At 41.3% G+C, this 17895-nt stretch overlaps 1 protein-coding gene and 1 pseudogene across 1 annotated transcript in view; both read left to right on the forward strand.

The window, feature by feature from the left end:
- The first annotated feature begins 1536 nt into the window (after positions 1-1536).
- Positions 1537-1656, forward strand: LOC145405164 (5S ribosomal RNA; annotated as a pseudogene).
- Positions 1657-3359: 1703 nt separating this feature from the next.
- LOC145405020 (uncharacterized) overlaps positions 3360-17895 on the forward strand; it is a 58600-nt gene continuing 44064 nt past the window's right edge. Inside the window, exons 1-5 of the mRNA XM_080276520.1 lie at positions 3360-3446; positions 10617-10669; positions 11074-11254; positions 14422-14496; positions 15090-15194. Of these exons, the coding sequence (XP_080132646.1) occupies positions 3360-3446; positions 10617-10669; positions 11074-11254; positions 14422-14496; positions 15090-15194 (501 nt within the window). The remainder of the gene's footprint in view (positions 3447-10616; positions 10670-11073; positions 11255-14421; positions 14497-15089; positions 15195-17895) is intronic.

Below are 17895 nucleotides of genomic sequence, written 5' to 3' on the forward strand. Positions count from 1 at the left end.
GAAACTGTGCCAGCAGAGTGGAAAAGGCTGTGACTGTACCCACGTACAAAAATAAATGTGGGCGAAGTGAGTCCAAGAATTATCATGGCATAAGTTTACTGAGTGTGGTTGGGAAGGTATATGGAAGGATTATTATACAGAAAGTAAGAGAGATATCAGAAGTCCTAGTGAGTGATGAACAGGGTGGCTTTAGGAGTGGCAGAGGATACGGAGATCAAATATTTGCAGTAAGACAGATATTGGAGAAGGCTTGTGAGAAGGACTATGAGGTGTTTAAGGCATTCATGGATCAGGAAAAAGCATATGACAAAGTAACCAGAAGGAATGTGGAAGGTTCAGCATATGTATGGTGTAGATGGTAAGCTGCTAGGTGCCGTCAAGAATTTTTATGACTGTAGTGAAGCATGTGTAATGGTGAATGGGCATCTAAGTGAATGGTTCACGATTGGTGTGGGCGTGTGACAAGGTGTGATGTCCCCATGCTTGTTCAGTATACAGTAAAACCTCGATATAACAGACTTCAATAGACTGGAATTCATTTTTATTGGAATCGACGAGCTGCCGGACTAAATTCTTACGTATCGGAAAAAGTCCGATAAAGCCAGAAGCAGTCCGGACTGCCTGACCACCTCGGGTATGTTCACCACAATATGGTAAATAAAAGACAATGTTTACCAGTGTACAGTACAGTATTATTCTAAATATTATACCATTTGATTATTGCAGTGAATGTATAATACAGTACTGTACTACCATGGTTGTGAAAACGTTTAAAAACCATTGGTGTGATCCAGACTAATGTCTGGTATAGTGGAAAAAGTCTGGGTTGGCAGGGGGAAGTCCTGATGTTGCTTTTATTGGAATTTCGCTTTTTTTGGAATGGCTTGGGGCCCCAATTAGTCTGTTATATTGAGGTTTTACTGTATATATGGATGAGGTGATGAGAGAAGTAAAAACATGAGTAATGGAGAGAGGGATGGCGTTGGTAATGAATGGTGATGGATGGAATATCTCAAATTTTGTTGTATGCTGATGATGCTGTATTACTTGCAAATACCAGATAAGGATGAGATGGAGGGATGGAGTGGAAAGGTATATAAGAGAGGGGGGGTGTGAGCTGGGAGCAGGACAATGATATGGTGGGGGACAGGGCGACACGGAGGCGATTTGTTTGTAGCCACCCCTTACAGGGTTAAGGCGTCTGACAATAGATAGATAGAACTTGGTAGACTAGCGCAGAGTTTTGCTGATGTCTGTGAGGATCATGCCTTGAGAGTAAATGCAGAAAAGAGTAAAGTGATGGCTATTGAGAGAGAAGGTGACTCCCAGTGTAATGCTACAATGAATGGATAGAGATTGGATTTGGTGAGAGTTCAAATACCTGGGTACAGTGATAGAAAAGAAAGGAAAATGTGCAAAAGAAGTGGAAAGCAGAGTGACACAAGGAAGGGAAGTTGCTGGTGCTATGAAAGCCTTGATAAGAAACAGAGGCTTGAGAGTTGCAGCTGCACAAGGCTTACATGAAGGAGTGTTAGTGCCAACTTTAATATATGGATATGATACACCGCTTCCCGTCCGATCAGCGAAGTTAAGCAACGTTGGGTCTGGTTAGTACTTGGATGGGTGACCGCCTGGGAACACCAGATGCTGTTGGCATCCCTACGTGTCAAGTGGGGTTGGTGGAGGATTAGTGCCCCTCCCTGTAAAACAATTAACTCTAAGCCCTTGGCCACCCCGTTTGGGATACATGGTGTCTGGCAATGGATGGAGACTATGATGTGGCATGAAAATGAAAAGTCAGAAGTGACAGCAGTGGAGATGTGACTGCTGAGGAATGTATGTGGAGTACAGTACAGTACAGACAGTGGATAGAATACGAAATAATGTGATCCGTGAAGGATGTGGAGTGAGGAAGTCTGTGGACATCAGAATCGAAGCGAGTGTACTGGGACGGTATGGTCATGTAGAGAGAAGAGATAACAAAAGAGTGGTGAAAAAGGTATATCTGAGCAAATTTGAAGCAGGGAGGAGACGAGGTAGGCCAGGGAGAAAGTGGAAAGATATGGTGGATGAGTGTGTGAGGAAGAGAGGTCTGAAAGTCGGTGAGGCTAGGGGACTGACAAGAGATTGAGCTGTCTGGATGCATGTTGTGAGAAGTGCATGATCAGGGATTTGGCACCCTTTTTTAATGTGACAGCATCCTGATTAACTCTACTTGTAAGCCAGGAAACCATTTACAATGCAGGGGTGGTAACCACCAATGACTATACTGTATATATACACAAGGGCATACCTAGAGATTTGGGGGCCCTGGGAGCTAGTTCTTTGTGGGGCCCCTCTCATTCTCAAAACTTATCTAATATCTCAGCCGGGATTGTCGGGATGATAAATATATATTATAAATATTAATAAAAAAAGCTTATAAATTTTTAAGGCTTTTTGGGGCTCCCGTCCACTGGGGGCCCGGGGGCCAGTTTCAAACATCCCACCCCCCCTCAGGTACGCCACTGTATACACACCAACCCTCACGTGTTCCCTACGTGTCAACAAGTGGGTTGGCGAAGGGTTAGTGCCCCTCCCTGTAAAACAAACTAACTCAAAGACAAACGGTCACCCCTTATTGGATTATGGTGTCTGACTATAGATAGATAAAGAGCTATGGAAGAAAGAATGGAGAGCCTTCTTTACAGTCCTTACCTTATGCTCGTAGTCTAGGAATACACAAGGCTGCCCTGCATGGGCTATCTCTCCCACTCAGTTGTTGGCCTTTTGTAAAACTTTGAGTAGTATAAAGTGACTGGGGTGACAGATCCCATACAGCATAGTGCTGTAGAGAATCTACATCGGCTGGTGACGAAGACTTATAGAGAGAGTGTGTCTGAACAGGATGACAGGCGAAGGCGGTGGACATCGATGTAATAGGATGGATGTCATAGACGAGTGACCTTGACGCTCAAAATCCATGTCACAAGATGATAAGTTTTGGGATGAACGATAAGCTTTATCAATAATATTGCTAAAAACTGGGCAGTGAGCGTGCATTTTATTCACGTGTATAGTTATAATGCAGTATATCAGCACGAATCGTCATGGTTACTGGTAGCAACTTTCTCCATGGAAATAAAATATACTATTAATTTTCCTGTCATTTGGAAGGACAAGGAGAGGAGAACACAGAATCCATGTCTCTTGGTTTACCTGAAAAAACAATGAGGTAAGAAAATGAAATGGCTATGTGTTTGTCAGTAAATCTCACCCCTGATGGGAATGATGCGAATGACCTTGTACGATAAGTCCCGGGATTTAAACCTTATCTGTCAGTCCCGCCGCCAGGACCGTCTGTGTGCTGGATTACCGTAATGGCGGGAAGTGGTGGCGGGGCTGCAGACTACGTTATCATGGCAGGTTTCCATGACAAAAATTCACGCGTCGTCGGCACGTGGAAGGTATTTAAGCTTGGAATAACCTTATTTGGTCGTGTTGGGATCGTTGGAACTTGTTGAAATGCAAATAATCGGTCGGGTTTCTTGCAAATATGACAACAAGCTATTGTTTTCATTGGGAGCTCCACATCGATTGGGTTGTTGGTGGAGTATTGTTTCATGTTAGTGATGTACTCCTAGTTACAATTATTTTTTAATTAGTCGTATTTGAGTTTTTAAGGTAGGCGAAGTCACATGAGACAGGTAGTCAGATGACCTGGTTTTAGAATGAAGACAAACTGGATCACATCAATACTGTAAATTCAGTTTGTTCCTTTTCCAGCCTTTTCATTCGGTGAGGTATTAGTTGTGTTACATACTTGAACCATAACCAACGTACACATGATGGTGGAAGAGAATATACTGAAGTAGATTGAGGAGAATTTTTGACCCACATATTGATAAAATCCCTGTTATTAGCTGCAGTTTCCTTGTTAAGTGACATTTCTTTAATGCTGATAACAATTATATAGTCAGAGATGAAATTTGACTGTAGCCTTTAAAGGTGTTGGTTTGTAAATGGGATATATGCTCTGTTCTTGTGGATTGAATAGTTACTGATGGGAAAGCAACTCATGGGTGTTCAGTCATCCCTTATTTAAATTTTTTTCATGAGAGTTGTTAGTTGTAGATGAATTAACATGAACTCTTCATTTTAAGTTGCTTTAGATTAATTAAAAAGTTGTTTTATAGAGAAGCAGGTGTTACATCTGTTCTTGTAACTCATTATTGATGAGCCAGAAGGTTAGCACACGTATTTGTTTCACAAAACAGTCTTTACTTGCACACATCTTGGATTATACTGTACTGTACATACGGTAATGGTTGGTTTAGGGGAAAATTGATTTACTATAAATTTATATTGTTTACCAGGTAGCAGTATCAATTGGTCCTTTTTTAAAAAATTACCACACATTGTTACATAAGGGTCATTCCATGCAAATGTCAACTTTAGTGTCAGTCTCAGAATTGATCAAAAATAGCTACCTATATAAATTATGTATAATTTTAAAGCTTAAACATTGAATTTTATGAATCTGGACAGAAAAAGTTTCTAAACTGTCTACTGAGAGTGAGGCTTTGAAAGATGTACCATATCACTGAAGAAAAATTCATGCTGAAATTATTAATTTTCTTGTCATCATTGACCTAAGGATGTATTTGTTTGGATGCTGTCATTGGCTTTTATTGAAATAGCATCTGTTTGAGTTGTATTTGTCACTACAATTGTTTACATATATTTTGCGGTCAGACTGTGGCATGGCCTTGAAGTGGAAGTACTTCAGGAGAAACGTGTGATGTTTTTTTAACATTTTTCCCATAAACAGCTTACGAATTGGAGAGAACTAACATAACTTTATATTATAAATAGGCATCCTAGTACCTTGCTAATGTATATTATAAATAGGCATCCTAGTACCTTGCTAATGTATATTATAAATAGGCATCCTAGTACCTTGCTAATGTACCCCTGTGATATCTTGTAAGAGACTCTGGTAAGCCATATGGTCCGTCACACGTTACATGCATACCTGTAGCATGAAGAACGTTACCAGAAAATGATGTGACATTTCTCACACACAGCTTTAAACAAGAAATCACTGCAGTTACACTGAATTCAGGGAGAGATGGGTTGGTATGGTGGGAGGGTTGGGTGGGTTGATATTATGATGGCATTGTTGGGTGAGCAGCATGGGTGGGAAGGGTGGGTGACCGTGGTTGTGGGCAAGAAGAGTTGTCGGAACATGTGGGTCTTCAGGGTGTGTGGTGACACGGTGAGTTGCCAGGGTTGCTGAGAAAATTGTGTGCACAGGGTGCTCTGCGTGAATGGTTGGGTTAGTGGTTTGGGTGGGTGGATTCAGGGTGGGTAGATGTGTTGGGTGGCATTGTTAGATGAGTTTGGTGGGTGGCATCATGGGTGGGCAGGGTGGATGGATGGGATTGGTATGCTTGGTGGGTCACATAGATGGCTGGGAAGGGTGAGTGCTGGATGGGTTGAGTGGGCAGGTGGATGGGTGGATATGTGGCTCCCCACATGACAAGGCAGGAGTGGGACTTTTAGGGCTAGTAGTCATATAACCTGTCACTGTTATTTAGATTTTAGAATATCCATCCATCCATCATCCAATCCTACATCGCCCCACGAGGAGTGCAGGAGCCCAGGGCCAGGCAGCTGGTCCCGACATTTAACATGTTGAGAGTGACCAGCCTCACTCATCCCCGAGTGGCATTACATGAGCAGTCAACCCCAACCACCTTTTGGATATAAACCTTCACCAGCTCAATCTGATTGGAGCACAATAATTGCCCACTAAACCACCAGGCGCCAAACTTTGGTTCTATGGTTATCACCCACCTTAGTAACTGGTTTCTTGGTATACACGAAACTATTTGGCTTGTCACTCAATGTAGAGTCACTCACAGGCAGAAGGAAGAGGAAAGAATGAAGAGAAGAAAGACAAAAGAGGGAGTGTAAAGTCACCTGAAGGTATAAGGACAAGGAAAGAATGAAGAAAAGAAAGACAGAAGAGGATGGAAGGAAAGAAGGATTGGAGAGGAAAGGGCAGACACCTGAGAGCAGCATTACATCGGGTGAGTGGGTGGTGAGCGTCTATCTTTTAGAAAACAAATAAATGTTTGGAATAAAATTCTATACAGTGTGGTTGTTTTATTGAAATCTGCTAAAACAATATAATTACTCCTCACTGAACTGAAGATGGACATACATGGGTAATAATACACCCAGTAGTAGAATCAGTTATACAGTACTAATATTACATATGACAAGATGTGAGAGAGAGCAAAGCTTCAGATCTCCAGTCCATCCGCCTAACAAATTGATGGTGTTGTGGTGGTAACGTGAGGGAGATGTGGATGTGTGCGATTAACCTGCTCTCTGGTGGCAGACTACCCTATCCCCTTAATAGTGTTCATGACTGTACTGGTTCATTATACATCCAAGAAGTTGTCTAAACATTATGAACTGCAGTTATTGGGTCAGTACCTGAAGAGGGTATGATCAAAGTTAATTACTGCACCTTAGTAGGTGGGGCGTATCATCAGAGTTGGTCATACTCGGTTTCATTTCCCCGACAACCCAGACAGAGATGAGATAGCAGAGGTCATGGTTGTGCAGGCTTTGTCAACTCTTAAGTATCAAGAATGGTACCTACATTCAAATGGGCAACTTTTCCCTCCTCAATCAACTAGTCAGTGTTGACGTCACTTTAACAAGAATTGTCTTCTGATTAGTTCATCCATCCTTTCATCATCTAATCCAGTGTTGCCCCATGAGGAACATAGGAGCCTGGGGCTAGGCAAGTTGGTCCTGACATTTAAGATGAGTGTGACCAGCCTCACTCATCCTTGAGTGGCATTACGTGAGCAGTAAACCCCAACCAACCCTTGGATATAAACCTGCACTGACCCAATGTGATTGGAGTGCCTTAATTGTCCATTAAACCACGAGGCACCATAATTTGGTCAGGCCTATGTGGTTACCACCCAGCATAGGAAATGATATCCTGGTGTACAGGAAACCATTTGGCTTGTCACCCATTGTAGAATCACCTGTAGACAGAAGAAAGATTGAAGAGGAAGGATGGAAAGAAGGGAGGAAAGAGCAGGCATCTGAGAGCAGCACTACACCAAGTGAGTGGATGGTGAATGCCCCCACCAAGCATTCTGGTTAGTTTATTATGTAAAGTTTGTTATGTAAATTTCACATCAGTACACATTTGGTTATGTTTGTGATATAATTACTGTAACTGTATTAAGAGTTGATTTTATAATCATAGTTCAATAAAAATCACACAAGTAATGTTTCTCACTTTTTTGGTAACGTGTGACGGTCACATTTTCCTCAACAGCACAACAGTTATTAGTAATAATCAAATTTGCTGGGTATGGCTGTGATCCTTATTTGTTGACATATGAAGCACTCCTTGATTGAACCAGTAAAATCACAGATATTGAAATCACTTATGCAAAGTACAAGAGGGGGGTAGCATTGTGGTAATGTTCCTTATGCAACTCTTGAAAATCTGTATAACATCAGCATTAAAACATATAAACAATCTGACTGTGTCATGATGTGGTGTGAAGTCTTGGTAATATAGCTTGCAAAAACCATTGGTTTATATTGCATACTGTACTTTTGCTGAAATAACAGAGTACAGTAGTTCAATAACTTGACCCCAAGTGTAACATTCCTCATGATGGAATGACCTATTACTGATAACAGTAATCCCTTGATTATCCGATGTAATAGAGCCAAAGGTATGTCCGGAAAGTGGATCCGTCCGGATAATGGACTTCTCCCCTGGCCTGTAGCAGGTAGGGAACAGCCACAAAAGCCACCACATGCACTGCCACATCAACTGTACGAGAGGAGCTGTTCACTACACGGTCACCAGGTGGGAACTTGGAACAACTGAGGGGGTCTCTAGCGGACACTTGGTGAACTGCCTAGCCAAACAGTGCGATGCCACTGGGCTATTCCCGCCCAGGCAAGCGAAAATATTCATGCGGCCATAATTTCCACCCGGACGCAGGCATTTTGTCTGGATAAAATGGAAAAATGTACGTATAATGGTTTAGTACAGCCAAATCCAGGTAATGGATCATTTGGATAATGGATGGCCAGATAATCGAGGGATTATTGTACTGTATTGCTTCATGAAGATTTTATACTGCCTACTTCGTGACTGAATGTTGCTGAGGTGGTTTTGTAGTTTGATGCCCTACATCAAGTCGCCTTTGGCGCGTGCTTCTATGGCACGGTTTTCTATGACACGACAAGGTGCCAGACCTTAAAAAAACATACCACACGCATAAAATACCTATGCTGCGGCAAGGTTTCATACACGCAGGCAAATTTCCCTGGCAGTCAGCATGCTCTCCTGATTGTAAATAAAGAAGATGGCAACCATTTCAGCTCCAACTGTGGACTTTTTTCTCTCTTATGAGGCGGTTAAACTTCATCAAATTCATTGTGTTAAGTAATGAAACATTACATTTTGGTTTTGTGACTAGTTTATAGGTTTGTTCGTAAAACCACTATGAACGTGTTAGTGACGAAGCACCTGTCTCTAAGACGAAGTATAATGCCACCCATCATCATCATCACGTATGTAAGAATGATTATTAATGTGTTAAATGTGAGTTTTGTTGACACTTGAGCATACAAACTTTATCAAATAGACTTCTTCAATCAGTGCTTGATCAGGCAGCCTCCACCATCTTTAATGTTTTGATTGGTCAGCTGATCTGTGTCTACTTGACTGAACTTTTTTTTGTCCGATCTGCAGCATGTTTTATTGCCCAAATAGACACAAGGCTGATCACCTTCCCGTTTTTTGTGCCTATTGTTATGTGTAACACATGCATTGACTGAGTGCTTGATTTGTGTGTGTAAAGTGGGGAGAAGGGAGACTTTGGGCGAACGTCTAGAACCAAATACCATTTTTCCCGTAGGTTTAGTTATTTCTGTGGCACGGGCACGGTCCAGAACAAATTAGACGCGCCTCAGGCGACTTGACTGTACTTAACTTAGTAAGTCAGGGGTTTGTATTATTTGCTAATAAACTGAATGTACTGTACTGGTGTGTGTGTGTGTGTGTGTGTGTGTGTGTGTGTGTGTGTGTGTGTGTGTGCTGCTTAACTGATTATTGGTCATTTTTTATCATTTGCTACTTGTTATTACAAGGTGTGTGTGTGTGTGGTGTATTAGTATATATATTTAAGTGGATATTACTTAATCAGAGGTTTATTTTGTATGCTACTGATTATTACTTTTTTTTAATGTGCCACTTAGCCAACTTCTTTTTTTTTTTCCATAATTTAATAATTATTATTAGGGGTTTCTGGTGTTTGCTACTTAACTGATTTTTATTTGGTCAGGGACATTTTTGGCATGATTAAACAAATATACTATGCATATGGTGCATATTGGTAAATGTATTAATATATTACCAAACAGTTTGCTAATATCCTGTGTTGTTGTAGATTGTGTGCATTGTTTTAATAAGTGGGGCATAAATCCCCAGGGGTTGGGGGAGTCATGCCTAACTTACCATAAAATTCTATTTTATTTGTTGGGGTGTCCCAGAACACCTCATCCATTGAAAATATGGTTCAGAAATGCCACTAGTAATTTAACTCAAATGTTTTCATTGTTAAGATATATCAAGAAGTGTGTAATAGAATAGATGGGAAATTATTTTTAAAGGGTTTAAGTTCAAAGCTCAAGATAAGGAAATGTATCTTTGGTAATGCCAGTCATCAGTAGCGTATATCACAGGGTCATGATTTTTAGCTCAAGCATGATGGGTTGTTCTGTATTATGTATACCAGTTGTACTAGTAAAAGTACTCAGGGTTCCTAAGTATTAGCATCATCAGTGTCTGTTACAGCCTGTATTGCATGGCCAGCCTGCATGCTATAGATACAGTATAAATAAGGGTCTGAGTGGGAGAAGAATAAGGAGTAGCTTGGTGTTGGGAAGGGGAGGACAAGATTGACACTCAGAAAAAAATTGAGAAAGGATATTTAGGTCAGAGATTAAATCTGGACATTGCTACTCCTCACCCTGCCCTTGGGTGGGAAAGGAGGTCCGGATGATGATGATGATAATGATGAAACTGAATTTTCCCCTCTAGCTTTGCAGGTTGACAGGGCCTTGACACAGCGTCCCACGCCAACACACGAAAATCATAGACATTTGGAAAACTTGTAAAGAACTCCCTCGCCCCATAGTTTGGCATTCTCTTTGAATCTGTAAAGAATGATGTGTGGTACCAGAAATTATGGAAGTGAGTTTTGGATAAATGCAGAGTTGATGTTGCTAGGGCAGAAAGAGTACCATCCACATAGTTTTGGGGTGTTGTAAAAAAAAAATAAATAAATAAAAAAATAAATAAAAATTCTGTAGAATGGGGTGACCCAGCTGTTCACTGCTTACTGTAGGTTCAGACAGCTGTATACCATAGTTCCTTTGTCACAGATGAGAAGTCAAGAGTTATTGTATTTGGAATTTCTTTCACAAATTCTTCCCTTCAAAGGGGTCTAGTAGTTCTGCTCTAGATATCTGCATCTCATATAATTTTTCCTTAAGTTTTTTTTTTTACTTTCCAGATTATTGAGTGTGTATCACTGTCAGGGTCCTCTGAGGCCACTGGTATTGAGGGGTGAGTAAAAGTGTTACAGAAATTACTGATGCATTAGCTGCCATACTTGTGTGGATTTTTTTATAGAATTAAACAGTTCTTGGGGTGCTTTTTATACATAACCTTTTCCAATTTTTTTAAAAAGTTGTAATCATACAGTTGGCTATATACTGTACACTATGTCTTAGGCACCAATATACTGAATTGCAGTTCATCACTTAGCTGACTGAAGTTGGTGGATAAACTTTACATTGAAATACTGTACAGTAACTGATTGGTGATTCTGGTCACCTGTAGCCACTACAGAGCTCAGTTGATTTTATTTACCAATATACAGTAACAGTGTACTGCTTAATTGCATGTTTGGGTGAATTTATTCTTTCTCCAGTTTTTGCACAGTACATAAATTCTTTTCTCATCGTCAGCACTGAGTTTGTGCTCTCTGAGGCGGGTGATGTGACGTGGCGCGTAACAGACGGCTGTGATGCCCTCCCGCTCTTCTCGTGCCAGATGTATGAGGTCTACACATACCAGACTCTCCAGTGTTATGGCAACAGAACGCTCCTGCGATTCGCAGCATATAATGGACATATTATTGAGTTCAGGGTAAGTAGTAGATGAGAGTAAAGATATGTACAGTGTACCGTATGTACTTTATACAGTATCATCAGTACTGTTCAGTACCAGTATACATTGGTGCTGTAGAGGAATGTCTTCACATAGTTGCACTGCTGCCAGCTTATACAGATTCCTTTCCTCTCCCTCCCTGTCCTGTGAAAGGAGGGGGATGAGCCGTAAAAAAAGGACAGCTTCAGCCTGCAGCCCACCAGGTTCATGTCCAGATGAGCCTAAGGCTATAAGAACAGCAACTGAATGCCATGCTTAGAGGAATCATACATGACACCTGAATGACAGATAATTAGTCACAGAATGTGACCTGTCATTCTGTAAAACATCCATCTATCTGCAGCCAGACGCCATAATCCCATAAGGGGTGTCCGTTTGTCCTTGAGTTAGTTGTTTTACGGGGAGGGGCACTGACCCTCCCCCAACCCACTTGTTGATGCTTGGAGAACATGTATGGTTGGTTATGTGGTTGCCATCCAGCATTATACATGGTGTCCTGGTCTACAGGAAACCATTAGGTTTATCAGTCAATATAAATGCCTGAGTAGCAAAGAAGAGTAATAAAAAGTGACAGGAAAGATAGGAGAAATTGGAAGAGAGTAGGGCTGACACAGATAAAAAATGATGAAAGTGAAGGAACAAGTAGGCAGCATTACATCATATGAGTGGATGATGGTTGCTGCCACCTGCCACTAATGAGTTAGTAACTACAGTATAATACAAAGAATCCAGGGTAGATATATCCCTTCAAAAGTGTTTAGAATGAGTAATTCAGAATTGAGATGGTTAAGCAAGAGATTAAAATTTTTCATTGTCCAAAGGAGAGGATTGTATAGAAAAATAAAAAGGAGAGGAACACTTTCATAACTGGTAAGCAGTTTTGAATAGGGAAGTAAAGAGGGAGATACAGAAAGCAGTGGGAGGGTGTGAAATTAAGATTTCAAGATTTTAAAGAAAACTTCAAGGGTTATTATCAACTGTACTGCACAAAAAATAAAGATAAGATAGGACCTCTTTGAACAGAGTTAGGTAACATATCAGTGAAGATAAAGAAATGGGCTCTATTAAAAAGTAAGTACTCTGTACAGTATTTCGTATCAGTATTTTCCAAGAAAAATCTAGACCTGATCTCTCAGGCTACAAAATATTTACAGTAGTCAAGTAATACAATCAGTAGTCTTAGTAAAATAACCTGTAATAAGGAAGAAGTATTGAAAGAAATCAATAACTTAAAAGCCAGGTCCGGGTGATATACAGTACATGCAAAAATTACATTTATACAGAGTGACCCCCCCAAAACTCCCACATTTCGAATGGCTGTAGCACTGGCAGTAGTGAGGCGGGAGGGGCGGGGCTAGGGTCTTTTGGTAGCCCAACCCCATCCATCCTCAGTCACCAACATGGTGTGGTTGGGAGCACACCATGCGTTCGCTGTCGAAGCCTTCTTCACAAACAACCGTTCCATGATCGTCGTGCAGAGGGCCTTTCGAAGACGTTTCAGTATTCCACTAACCAAAACGTTCCAGATCGGAAAACCATCTTTCAGTGGGTTGAGAATTTCAGGGCAACAGGCTCAGCTTTAAAAAGAAAATCACCTGGTCGATCTAGGAGCGCTCGTATGCCTGAGAATATTGAAGCATTGAGGCGATCTGTTGTGCAATCTCAGAGACCTTCTGTGTGGAAGCATGCTTTAGCTGTAGTGATGTCCCGGGAAACTGCAAGGAGAATCTTACACAAAGACCTTCACTTCCATCCATACATCGAGCGGAGATAGCCGCTGTTCCACCCGACATGACCTGTTGAGCCATGGCAGCCTTCAGAAATCTCCTCCAAGCATGTATAGACAGCGACGGCCACCATTTGGAGGATGTCATCTTTAAAACCTGATGAACAAAAACTGTATTGAATGAAGTTTCATGTGTGCAAATAATATTTTGATTAACCATTATTTTTTTCATTTACCTTTGAAATGTGGGAGGTTTTTCTGGGTCACCCTGTATATATATATATTCATTCATTCATTCATTGCCAGATGCATTGTATCCCAAACGGGGTGGCCAAGGGCTTAGAGTTAATTGTTTTACCGGGAGGGGCACTAATCCTCCACCAACCCCACTGGACACGTAGGGAGAACGTAATATACTGTATATATATATATATATATATATATATATATATATATATATATATATATATATATATATATATACAGTATATATGCATACATACATACATACATACATTCATATTTCTCAGTAAACACCTCTTGAAAAGCAAAGGGCAGTTTATCTTGCCAGTTATTGTATTATCATTTCATTAAGAAACTTAACATTCCTTACATTACACACTGTACACAGTGTAATCATGGTTGAAGGTTATGTTCAGTGAAAACCCGTTGGATGGCGATTTGTTACATAGCAGAGTTGGTATAATGTGGGTTCTGTAGGGATGGAATAGGGATGGGGGCCTATGACCATGTAACCTTGGAGGGGGGGGAGGGAACTTGGCATCCTCAGTAGCAGCACGCTTTCCACTAAGGGTAGCATCCTTGACATACAAAACTTCCTAGTCACAAGTTTCAGTATTTCACATACAAAAAGCTATCACTTCACTTAATATTGTACACTGCTCTATTTGTTATGCACTTATGCTGTTATTGGTGATAGCAGTGGTGTTTCAGTGGCCTTACACACACAAAATGGAATGAAAGAGAGGGAGAGAGTCACAGCAGATGTAAACAGTGGGTGGCCATCTTGGCTTAGACAGCTGTGTAGGAGGTATAGTTCTAGTGGGTTTGTGTTCATTTCACCATTGTTATAGAAAAACTTGGTATAACTTTTGTTCTAGTGATTTATTAAATAGCGAACAAACGTACTGTATAGCGAGTCCTGACTGTATTGAAGTTCATTTCTTTCAGTATCAGTTCATCTGATTTGTCATAACTATGGAAATACTTAGAGCATTTTTTGTTCTGTAATCCTGTTAGAGCCATATGCCAGTCACCTGCCCGTGAATGTTCTGAAGTTTGGTTGGTAGCCTAGCTTTGGACCCTTACACCCTGAAAGGGGTAGTATGGAAGGGGCATTACCAAATTTCCCCCCATGTTTTTCCCTTACTTACATTTGTGCATTTTTATTTTGGCTCAGTTGGACCAGCCGGTGATGTCTCGGGACCTGATGCTACTGACATACGATGGCTGGTTCATGCTGCAGTGTGAAAAGGTGAGTCCAGGTGTCACACATGAATCATCACAGTCAGCTCACCCAATTTATTGTTCATTGTTGTCATCTTTGTCATCACCACCACTGCTGCTGCCAACATAATGTTCATTGTCATTTCTCTTTGCAAGGGAATCAAAAGATAAGAGACTCATTAACATTATCCCTCCTGTCATAGAACTGAGCATCATTAAGAAACTTGGCATCTGTTTTTGCATACTGAAGTTGAGATAAAATCTGATTTACAGTATATCATTTTTTATTTGGACAATTATATTAATATTCATTATGGGGATTGTTATAATGTTTACATAGTGTCATTACTGTTCCAATTTAAATTCATTATATGATTCAGTAGGTTTTTAGAGGTCACTGAAAAGAAGCATTCTCATCAAGTTGATGTATTGAGTTTCAGAATCAATTTTTAATATTATGCATTAAGATTTTATCCATGCTGACCTTTCTAAACTTTCAACTTTGCCAGGTTTCTTGTACTGTCTACTTTTGCCAACTTTTGTGTAATTTCAAGCTTGCTATATTTACCTGTATTTCCAACTTTGCCAGTTTCTTGTAACATCATTCCCCTCCCCTCCCAGCTGAGTGTCCCTGAAACTGCCCCGGACCTGCCCTACTCTCTGCTCCCTGCCCTCACTGATGGGTACTTCTCAGACATCACCATCACATCAAAGTCAGGCAGAAAGGTGAGGTGGAAAATGGTTTAGGTTTAAATTAACATTGCACATCAGTTTGGTGTATTGTCTGGTTGTTCTTGGAACTGTCAGACTATAGTATACTGTTAGAAAGGATCTCTATTAATAGAACATTAATGAAGACTATATATATTTATGTATTTACAGTGTACATGTATACGAGGTGCTATCCAAAAGTTCCAGTAATTTGGATATTGTGGGAAAATAAGTTACCTTACCTCCTAGTTCTCACTGTTGCCTTTGAGGTAGTCCCCTTGGGCATGTATACAGTGGTCCGAGTGTTTTTTTTCCATGAGTCCATGCATCCCTGGAAGGCTTCAGGCGTGATGGTCTTGAGCACCTCCTGCGATTCTGTCTGGATCTCCTCAATTGAGTCAAATTGACGCCCTTTCAGTTGTAATTTCAGCTTGGGAAACAGGAAAAAGTCACATGGGGCAAGGTCAGGCAAACAGAGTGGGTGGGAAATGACTACTGTGTTAGTTGAAGTCAGGAACTGCCGGACAACAACTGGTGTGGGCAGGGGCGTTGTCATGATGCAGGACCCAGTCCTTGCGCTTTCACTGTTCTGGACGTTTGCGGCAGATGTTTTCCCTCAGATGCTGCAAAACTTCACAGTAAAACTTTCCACTGACAGATTGACTGGGTGGGACGAATTCCTTGTGAACAATCCCTTGGATATTGAAGAAAACGATCAACATCGACTTGACATTACTGCGAACTTGACGCGTTTTTTTCGTCCTTCCTTGAACTGCATGTACCAGAAAAATGTTCTGCTTTGGGACATGGCATTGTCACCAAAGGCTTGCTGAAGCAACAGGTGAGGTTCTGCAGCCGTCTTGTTGATCTTGAAGCAGAAATTGATGCAGGTTCTTTATTCCAAGAGGTCCGCCATTGCAGAACTGCCAAACCACCTACACACCACGTTACAATGGTAAGCGTAGCTCAACAGCGCGTCCACTCACAGACACTGCCGGGCCCACACTGACTCAAAAGGGGTGCTTCTGACTCCTCCGAGCGGCAAAAGGCAAAACTGCAAACTGTTGGCTCCCTCTGTTCAAATTACTGGATCTTTTGGGTAGCACCTCATATATATATATATATATATATATATATATATATATATATACAGTATATATATATATATATATATATATATATATATATATATATACACACACACACACACACACACACACACACACACGCACAAACCTCGATTTAAGGGACTAAATGGGGAATCAACTTGTCCCTTACTTGAAAATGTCCATTGTTTTACCACATATTAAGACAATCTTATTATGAAATGCAGTGATTGTTTCACTTATCTACTGTATTTATATGATTATGAATATTATTTTATGGGTACTGTATAAAGAAACATATTACCGTAATGTGTATACCCTAGACATTACATATCATTTTTTAATGGTCTTGTCCATTTGTCAGGTAGAATGTGGAGTCCCTTAAATCCGATATCCCTTAAATGGAAGTCCCTTAAATCGAGGTTTGAGTATATATATATATATATATATATACACACACACACACACACACACACACACACACACCGCTCGCTGGCGCAGTGGTAACGCTCTCGCCTGCCAACTGGTGGACGGGAGTTCGCGCCTCGCTCAGGTTGCGAAAAGTTTCACTGATGAAGTGGGTGGTTACTGTCCCCCTCGAGCAAGGGGACGGGTGTGTGGGTGTGTGAAGGTCACAGTCTTGCCCTTAGATCGGACTATATGAGCTCTCAGGTCCCTTCCGGGAGGGTAAAAGCTGACGATCGAGACCATCAAGTGATCCTGACCGACCCGGTGAATTACACATTCGCCCGCTCAGTGTGCAAATCACATACTATATGAGTGACCAAAAATCATAACCATAAAACTTTTAATGCTCGAATTTATCCCACAATACGCGAGGCAGAGGGAAGGAGTGGCCCAAAACCCCTATTTTCCCACACTACGCGACACTCCCCCTCCCTCCCACCGCATGACGCGCCCATCCTGATGTAGATGCACAGAACTTCCTAGGCATTCTACTGCGCAGTATGGATGTGGGGCGACGGGCTGCGCCATTACAGCCAAGACTCGCGCACCATGAGGATCTGCTGTCTCAGGTTTCCCTGTCATGTACTAGGGATGGCTGCATTTTTGTTCTCTTTGCTGCTTTGTCCCTTCTCAGCACCATGCCTCTGCCACAACGAGTGAAGAAACTCCTGATGCACACCACCAAGATGGAGATAATCAGGAGAAAAGAGGAAGGGCAAGGGAATTCCACTGTTGGCAAAGCCATGGACCTGGCAGAATCTACAGTAAGGACTGTTTGGAAAAACAGGGAGGCCATCAAGAGGCTTGTGAAGACGTACGGGGCATCAGAGCTTGACGGCTCATGGTGAAGGTGCTCAAGAGGAATCTAGTTATGAGGAGTGTTGATGCTGTGGGTGGCGCAGCGGCCAGTGCTTCTGGGGCACCCTAGGTGTGTTGCTGCGCCTCGGAACCCCTGCTATTTAAGTCCATCAGGCCTGTTGTGTACTGTTTTTAAGGTGACTGACCATATTTTTGTTAATTTAGCAATGTCTGTAGTATATATCTTAAAAATTTTCCCTTTATAATGTCTCTAAGGTTAATAAAATATCAAGGTTTGGGGGGTCCTGCTTATATGTTACAGTACTTTTCCCATAAAATTATGT

This window comes from Coenobita brevimanus, chromosome 65, assembly GCF_032717465.1.
Source record: "Coenobita brevimanus isolate Jiangsu-jjx chromosome 65, ASM3271746v2, whole genome shotgun sequence".
Lineage (NCBI taxonomy): Eukaryota > Metazoa > Arthropoda > Malacostraca > Decapoda > Coenobitidae > Coenobita > Coenobita brevimanus.